Source organism: Cupressus sempervirens, chromosome 1 (assembly GCF_028749045.1).
Source record: "Cupressus sempervirens isolate cs-2001-9-10 chromosome 1, ASM2874904v1, whole genome shotgun sequence".
NCBI lineage: Eukaryota > Viridiplantae > Streptophyta > Pinopsida > Cupressales > Cupressaceae > Cupressus > Cupressus sempervirens.
Genome location: NC_143118.1, coordinates 137,556,374 through 137,566,436, shown reverse-complemented (window position 1 = coordinate 137,566,436; position 10,063 = coordinate 137,556,374). Strand labels below are relative to the sequence as shown.

The window sequence follows — 10,063 nt, the reverse complement described above, 5'->3', positions numbered from 1 at the left end:
AAGCATATGAAGAATATCAGTAAATAAAGCATAATAATATCAAACCACCACTCATTCATCACACATGACACTTTGATTTTGGTATTGAAGAACCCTTGGTAGAAGGTAAAAATAGTTAGAAATAGGGAATATTGAGAGGGGGGAGGTGAATCAGTATTCCAACACATTTTACCCAATTATGGACATCAACAATTAACCATATAGATGCAATAATTTAAACAAACTAAAATGAACATAGCATATCACAAAGAAACTCATAACACCATATTTTGTTAACTAGGGAAAGTGCCAAGGGAAATCCCCAATGGGGATGGTACCCGCAAAATGATGCACTAATTTTTTAAAATGCCCTATAAAGAGTGTTGATCATGTATGGAGTATATTACATGCATTTTAGTACATATTTCCTTGTTAGAGGACTTGACCTTGTTATAGCCTCATCCATGTTAGGAGTTATATTAAAAACAAGCTCACTGCTCATATAATGGAATACAATATATTCAAGAGATAAAAATACTATACCAATATCTAATTAGTCCTTGTCTGTTCCTTGCATCTAATCATGTCCATATAACCTTTGATCTTCTCTAACCATGAGATAATATATATAAAAACATATATAGAGCTCACATAACATAATCATAACATAGCATAATCATATAGATCTTCACATAGAAAAAATGCCTTCTTATATATGTTATTCCTTTACTATGTCCAGTCAACCTAAATAGAAAAATGTGTAAACACTTATCCAATATGAATCACCACTATGGATAGTCTTCAACTTCTTCCGCATTTCATGACCAATATCTAGATCTTGAATATTAATGATTATTTAGCAAAAAGAGTGCTTGCAATGGCTTCCATGGTGGTCATATGTTTCTATTGTATCCTCAACTAATATGCACCAAGGGATCCTATAAGGGAAACATATATTGTAACATCATGATTCCAATATTGCTCTCTTATACCTTTGACATAGAGCTTCATTCTTCCACACTATACTAGGTAGTTCTCCCTTGTGAACTTAGGACCTTCCTTTCACATCAACCTATTAAGATTCACCAAATAAAAAACCTCACTTAGATACCAGCTATTAGTCCTAAGGGATTAGATTAGTGGGGTGGGGGTAGGGGAGGGGTGAATCAATAATCTATTGATTAAAAAGCTTTGCAACCACTCAAACTCTTATCACAACATAAGCTTAATAACAAAAAATTAAAGCATCAACATATAAGAACATTCACAATATAATGCAACTCTTGACACAAATATTTTGGTCTTGTAGATACCCAACTTGGGTGCAAACTATGTTAGGAATTGGTACCAACAAATTATGCACTCTTTTTAAGTACACCTTGTTAGGAGCTTAACCCTATTAGGAGTTACAAAGACATTGTTAAATGCTACCTAGTGAAGGGGTTTCCATGTAACCTTTTTAGGAGCTTTACCTTGTCAAGAGTAGCCTTGTTAGAGGGTTTGGAACTCTAATTAAAGTGCCACCCTATTAAATAATTTACAATGAAGGACCTATTAGGACCCACCTAATTAAGAGATTTTACTATTGTCATTATTGGGGAACAAAAGATAGAATGATATGTACAATAAAACCTCATTTTCCTGACTAGAGCTAATATAGCACACAAAAATACTTCATTACATGCCCAACTATCTTTTGGTTTGATCACACCTTCACATTTATGGCCACACCACTATCAAAATACAACTCTTTCACCTTGACCATATTTATAATATTCTTCAAAAGCCTAAATGTTCAACCTTTTCACTTTGAATTTCAAATGAAACAACCACATACTACACCCCTAAACACACACCTTGATGTGCACAATAAATTTCCTATACTGTATCACTCCACAATTAACTTTATATTTGAATTCATGAAGAATAGTCAAACACATTTTTACCAAACAAACCCTTCTTCTAGAATCTTCATGACACACTTGTATTGATTCCTAGAATGCTAGATTATTACCTCCAATCTTTAAGACATGACACCACAACCACATACTACACCCCTAAACACACACCTTGATGTGCACAATAAATTTCCTATACTGTATCACTCCACAATTAACTTTATATTTGAATTCATGAAGAATAGTCAAACACATTTTTACCAAACAAACCCTTCTTCTAGAATCTTCATGACACACTTGTATTGATTCCTAGAATGCTAGATTATGTCCATCTCAACTGAATTCACCACATCATGCATACTAGTCATTGATCTTTGGTCTATCATTGGTAGCTTGAGATTACAAATACTTTGTCCAGAAACTTTTTCTATCAACACAATACTCACTGGTCGATTATCATAACCATACAATCTAAGAACCATGTTCTATCATTTCTTGTGACCAATGTTCTTAACTCTTCATAGATTTTTTATTTAAAACAATCCAATGACCTATTGCCTATAACTAATTGTTCTAGAATTTTCATTGTTAACCTTCAACCGATCATAGCTCACTCAAACCTTTATATAAAGAGTAGTCATCATACATTTGATTGGAAGATACACCCCTAAGTCTCCCATAAGGATAGTAACCACCAATACTCACTATAACCCCATATTCACTACTTTTGTACTAGAAACTTGCTAGGAACACTAGGTTAATACTTGACATTAATGAGAACACAATAACTAATCATCATGGAACCAAATCTGTAACATGATAGCTCTAGACATCACCTACTATCATTGCATCTATTATTCCAATAACTATGTCCAAAATAATTATTGTTCTAGAGAAAGATAAAGTGACACAACAAAGAATATTGTTTAAATTCCCTTTATTAGTTCTTCTAGTTTACCAACTAGTTGTATGTAAGTCTTTCAAGTTTACTACCAATGTTGAACTCCATGTTTGCATTAGGCTGGGGTTTCAAATCCTCATAGATATAAAAATTATATCAGTGGGAATTCTAGTTTTGGCATCATCACCACATACTTAGCACCAACCATTAAACTTTTTCTAGAAAATAATTTTATGAATTGTTAAGTAGAAAATGGTGTAGTTCCCCAAATGAGCATATTCTCATAATTTCACCCCATCTCTTTGAAGTATGTCACTTCTCTCAAGTTGAAAGACTTTACCAACCACTGCTAATTAAAAGGATATTGCTCTTTGCTAATCTTTGTCAAAGATTCTTGTTCAAACTAAATATTGTACTATATATGACCTAGTAACAACCTAGATAGGGTTTCCATCAATCCCTCTCACTATTTTATTTTTATTTTTATGAGTTTGTGCTAATGCATCAATAAATTTAACATCCACAAACACGTTAGGAGTTCTATGACTTTAGCTAAGTCCAAATTCCATGGGTTTTCCTTTGGAACACATGCATCCCTTTTATTATAGAAATACCAAAACAACGTTTGACCTTAGACTAGTATTTTTTGCATCCCTATGCTCTCCCCATAAGTCATAAAATGAATCCTTATCACCAATATAATTTAACCCTGAAAATGCATCTAATAAAATGTTCTCCACAAGAGCCTTGGGTTCTTTTTTCCTTTTACATGTATCCATAGTTTATACAACTTCCTTCTTTTTATAGGCATCAATGGATTGAAATATTTCAAGCTCAAAGAGAAGTTTAAACTTACTCATTAACTCCTACCTATGAAATTTATGAACTTCTACAACTAGTGTCAGAACTAATTCAAGTTCTCTACACCTGCTATGCCCATAACTTAAAAATCTCAAAAACCCAAATGGCCATTTGTGTACATTTATTGAATGTACCATTTTTTTTATTTACAAGCTTATCAAAATTTAATTTACTTTGTGTACTCATGTGTGTGTTTTTCCATCATAGTAAAGTGGCGGTAGTTTCACTTTAATTTATCCTTCTCCATATAGCAAGTCCATCTTTTTGCTTCCAAAAAATTGTGACAAGCTTTTGCAAGTGGTCACAAATGCCTTCATGGAATAGTAATTTTTCCCACTTTGCAATGCCCTAATAACTTACTTGTAAAATAGTGGTATTTATCTATATTGCAACCCTTTATTTCATACCATGTGAAACAACTGACTTCAATAATTCCTGGCCCCTCTTTTGGCAACTATGAAACAAAAAATTATATAGGAACTAAGGCAAGAAAATTTATTAAGAACTTTTCAAATGTTATGATGACACTTATGGTTCAATTTTGAGAAAAGTAGTACTCTTTGGGTATCAAAACACATAAATCTTGTAATGCTCTATGGAAAAAAGTATTGATATAAGTTTTGACTACTTGTTGCAAGAAAACTTTTTAAACTTCAACCTTTATAAAGGTCTCTCCCTACTTGATCAAATACAAAAGTTTAGTGATGACTTGTGAGAGGTGACAGAGGGAACGACTAATCAAAATACTTCAAATTTGAAGTTTTTTCAAAATTTAAAGGCTCCATTAGGGTTTAAAAATTTTGAATGGATAACAATGATTTGAATATAGATAGAAATATAAAGATGTAAAAGAAATGCTAAAGAGAAAATGTATACATATAATATATAGTCATAAATAAGGGGTTTTTAATTTAGCTTGTTTATTGGGAGGGGGTGACAAGAAAGGAGTATAAGGAAACTCTTTTTCAAAAGAGGGGATTTTTTAGTATGCCACGAACGAGCGTTCTATAATCCAAGTTCACTAAGTGAAGCCCTTGTGAAGCTTCCATAATGCTTGTAATTCTCTATAGCTTATCTGCTCATGGAATAATTTTTTAGTTGTTTATTTGCAAGTATTGTTATGCTATACTATGAAGCTGAAATTACTTTGAAAATCAACATTTTAAACATTGAAAGAACCTTCCTCTACAAATATTTATAGCCATTGTTTAATTTATAGGTGATGAAAATTGTGTCATGTGGATTTGGACACCCATCTCTTGTATCTTCCTCTAGAAGCTTCCTTCATGCTTGAAACTGTCTATAATTTGTATGCTTATCGAGTGATTTGTAAGTTGTTCATTTGCAAGTATTTGTATTCTATTGAGATGTTGAAATTACTCCCAAAATAAACATCTCGAACACTCCAAAGAAACTTACTACACAAGTGTGTGTAACCATTGTTTAATTTGTAATATATTGAGAAAGCTCTTGAAATGTGGGGTTATTCTCCAAAAATAGTTGAATTTCCTATGTATATCTTGTGTTGTGTCATTTTATACTTGCATGTGACACTAGTTGACCTTTCGTATATTTAGCAATCGCATCATTATACAAGTCACCTAATTAGATTTGTGTGAGAATATGTGTTCTCCATACCTTGCTTACTTTAAATATTCTCAAATGAATTTAATTAAGCTCAATTAGATCATGCTTAAATATGGCAAAGTTAAAAACTTATGAAATCTTAGTATGAACTAAACAAGCTGTATTGACTGATGTCGCCAATAAACTTTAGAATTAAAAAATATTTTTAAAAATAAAAAATAAAGTAAACTATGATATTAATAAATAAAAATTCGAATAACATTATATATTCTAATACAAAAAATTAAATTTTTAAAAAAATTGCCTAAAAATCAGATCACTGATTGATAATATTAAATATAGAAATGTGTGTTGATGTACAAGGGACTTGGGGAAAAATGAAGATTTAAACAATGTAGATTTAAACTAGTGTGAAAACATGACTAGATCTCTTAAAACTCCAAACTCGGAATATCAAATGGAAGCAACATAAAAACCAATTTCAACAAAATTACCTCTAATATTTTTATTTAGGAATAGAGAAATAACTTCTTTGAGAACCATAAAATAGTAGCCTATACAAGAAAAAATGTTATTTCTAACTGGATTTAGAAGAAAACAATAGTATTATCATTTTTATTTTTAGGACATAGATAAGAGTGCTAGTGTCAATGTATAGTTCAACATTTTAATTTTCCGATCAACTAACGTTACAAATTAATTTAGAGCAATCCTCCCTAGGCAAAGGGCTTTGATTTTCATTATCAAGGTTTTGAATCACACTACATAATCCATCATCAGAATAAAAAAGAGTTGAAAGTATAAAAATGATGAATCACAAAATATGATTCGAAATATATTGATACTATAAATTTTTGACACGGTTAAAAAAAATGAGAAACAATATGTCACAATTATTGAATTACAGAAATCTAATATTTTCCATATGTGAGGAACAATTTGATATAGAATGAACTTCAATTACATCACATGAAATAGGTAAAATTCCCAAAGACAGAATTGTGTTTTCAATCTGTAGGCTGGCCTTTATCTGGTTTCCAAATCTCAGGCCAATTCTTTTGGGCCTCAGTCCATCCAAGGAGAGAGCCTTCTTGTTCAGGATCCCAGCTTGCAGAGACTGCTCCATACATTATTCCCAATGCTGATGTTCCAAATGTGAAGAACACCGTCACAACAGGAATCCATATTGGAACATCCACATTCAGACCACTCTTGAGATAATCATAAGATGGGAACAAAATGAAGCCCATGATGATGGGTGCCACCACATAAAACCCAATTCTCTTGATGATTCTGTTGAACACAACCTCCGGAATCTCATCATCTTCAACAATCTTTGCATCCATTCCATCCCCTTCAACAGTCTCTTCTAATTCTATTGTCTTAATCTTTTTCCTCTTGTATCTCTTCTTTGGGTCCTGCCCAAACCCATTGGGACTCTTCGTTGATTTACATTCTATGAGTCTGTATTTGGGCAATGATTTTGAAGTCATGGGTTTCATTGCATATTTGTTCAAATTGGGAAAACCCTGCAATGCTGTTATATTGAAGATGGTATTTGAGGGTTTCAATTGTATAGTATGGAGGTTTAATCCCAAGTAGGCAGAGGATACACATGAGGCCATTATTGTGTGGGAAGAACTGTAACAGGCCATACTCTTAGGATTGAGTTTCACATAATAATCTATCTACTAAGGCATCAAAATCCATTAATGCATTCATGGAAACAAAGGCATCAAACTATGACTTGGTTTATACCCAATAAGCCCACTTCCCACAACACTGCTTATGCTTACAGTGTTCCAAAAAAATGGGAAAATTGCTTACCGTGTTTGCAAGAAATCATACAGAATACTGAACATATTTCTGCTTCTTCCTATCATCCAAGTTAGATATTCTGAGCTTACGCAGTCCACATATGATTTTCTTTCTTTGTTTTATCACAATCATGTGAACCTTATCCTTTCTTGACTCTCTCGAGCAACATATGTCCTCCGCACAAATGAAATAACTATCGGGGATTTGCCGCAATATATTAAGGCTCTTATGGGCATGGTATCTACAAATATATATCTCAGATTTTAATTACTTTTTTAACTTTTATTACATGTCTACATACATTTAGCATTATTTCTTATTCATATACAAATTTTACATCAATTCATACTTGGAAATGACCCAGTAGCCTACAAGCTAACTTCGTTCACCTACAGTTTCAAATCTGTACGTCGAAATTTGCCAATTATTACAGTGAACCTCCATAGGTGAGTGAAGAGCTTAAAGCTAACCTTTTGGCTTTCCCACGTTTACGGAGTTCTTTGTAGAACTCGTAGAGTGCGAGGTGGTCTTACAGTGTCATTTTAAAATGTTCGCCCAATACCCACCACTAAGACCCCCAAATAGCCATTATAGTACTTTTTAGACAAGTGGACCAATCAGCAATCAAAAAAATGAAAAAATGAAAAAAAATCAAACATCAATTGGTGTTCATGGTGATTTATTTTGGCATGTTTGTATGCACTGAGGTTTTTTTGGGCAGTAATTGTGGGGGAAAGGTAATGGTTAACGTGGCGACATTGTGTACATGGGCGGCAACTGGCTCGTTTCCCCTTAGTGGTGTACTATTTGATGAACGTTGACTTAGAAAATGATTATCATTTATCTATGTCTATTACTTGTAGCTTTACACAAACCAACTTCCAATAAGATGAGAGGGGGAAAAAAATCTGCTATGAACTTAACGTGGCAAAAGTGATATGCATGGAATGCCATGGAAAGTTAATTTTAGGCATCCCATAAGAGAGGAGCCTCCATAAAGTGAGGCTTTGATGGTAAGAAACAAGGAAAATGTGTAGGTTAATGTGAATGTATCATTAGCCCTCTTTAGACTAAGTTGTATTTCCTAGTTTGTAACATAATAAGTAGGAGATATTTTCCATGGCAAGTCAAATTGTGATGTTGTTGCCAGGATTGTAGTTTTTGAGTCAAACTCATTGACTCATATTTCATGAGTAGTGATTTACACAAACTCATCTCTCATGATAATGAATACAACACTTAGTGAAGCACCAAGACTTCCCAAGAGGTCACCCACCCCAGTACTGCTCTAGCTCAAGCACACTTAACTACAGAGTTTCTTCCATGGTTAAACCCACATTGCTTACAACCCCTTGCAAAAACTTCAAAAAGTGTTGTGCCTTATGAATCATTCATTAGAAAGCCCCTTAAGCTCATTTGCAAATGGGGTTGCAAGTGAAGTGGATTTGACCATGGAGGAAACTCTGTAGTTAAGTGTGCTCAACTTGGAGTAGTCTTGGGATGCATGACCTCTCAGGAAATCCCAGTGCTTCACCTTTGTGAGCATCACCTAGGAATCATGATAGTAATATCACAAATTGCAACATAATGTTTAGAAGGTAATTGTGTGAATGTGCATATTATTATCCCACCTCTAGAAGAGATATTTTCTTATTGGTATAAAGTATTTATAGTTAAGGGATGATTATCACTAGTCATTATAGTTAGCTTTGAATATTCTAAGTTTCTGAATAATTCATTAGATTTTGACAAGAAGAAAATTTGTTGCCTTCCAACGCTTCTCAAATGCTTATAGGTAGTATTTTGGCTTATGGATAGCTACAACAAATGCTATGTTATTTTTTATGCACACAAAGGTCATATAATAGTCATTTTTGGTTGCCAACTCTTATATATTTCATTTTGTCTTGTTAAGTAGTCACTTGACCACCATAAAACTTGCAAAATTGGTCCAGTACTTATGCACAAATGCCCCAATATTTGTAGGGCATTAACACCAACAAGTTGCATGATTAGTCTATTCACTAACTTTTTTCCTACTTACTAAGTATACTAAAGAGAAAATATTGGTTGATTAGATATTTTTTAGTGGGTTTTTAATTAGTGAAAGCCAATGAATAGTAATTAGAACATAGGTGGCAATTGGGTTCCTTCCCCTACATTGGTGAAGAGCGTGAAGGGGATGTTGATTCATTTTGATTTATCTAGAAAAACTACACGTAATATATATGTGGATTAATTTTATTGATTAAAATTATGTCTAGATTATATATGGTCATTTAAGTAAAACTTATTAGGAGATTATATGAGATATAAAAGTGTAATGTCCCCCTTTTAGATTATTTGGACACTACATAGGTGAATGAGTATAAGTGTAGTTATATGACTTATGATAGTGAATTATGAACACTAATTAATGAAGTATGTAAATGACTAGGAAATTCCAAATGCTATGATAATGGAAATGCACTAATTATAATGCAACAATTTGACACAATGTATGAATGACCAACAATTCTAAATGCAATGATAATGGAAGTGCACATACAAATTATGTAATGGAAAAGGAAAATATGTATATATTACTGTAATTTCAAATGTCATAATGGATAGTGTAGTTCTATCATAGTTACACCAATGATTGGTATATTTATTTAGCAACTTGAATAATGTATAATTCAATATTTGTGTAAATTGGTTGCCCCTAATTTAGCTATATAAAATATGCACATTACCCTCTAAGTCGTCTCTAATATGCAATTAGATGTGTGCCACTAGTTAATGTTGATCACATATTGGTTTTGATATATGAGTGACAATACACTTAAGTCATTACTTAACAATACTTAGTGCATGTCGAGTAAGTAGTATATGTCGAGCATAAGTTGTCACATAATGCATGACAAGTGAAATATATAGTATGTGCCGAGCACCAGTATGTATCGAGTAGACAAATAGTGCCAAGTCACTTTAGTGACAAGAAAGCTAATACATGTCGAGTGATTTAGATGTCGAGTGA

The 10,063-nt window shown here is 32.8% G+C and overlaps 1 protein-coding gene across 1 annotated transcript; it reads right to left on the bottom strand.

The window, feature by feature from the left end:
* Positions 1-6,099: 6,099 nt before the first annotated feature.
* Positions 6,100-7,237, bottom strand: LOC149576556 (uncharacterized). Its single transcript, XM_089816630.1, has one exon. The coding sequence runs from the start codon at positions 6,879-6,881 to the stop codon at positions 6,234-6,236; it is 648 nt and encodes a 215-aa protein (XP_089672756.1). The 5' UTR covers positions 6,882-7,237; the 3' UTR covers positions 6,100-6,233.
* Between the last annotated feature and the right edge of the window lie 2,826 nt (positions 7,238-10,063).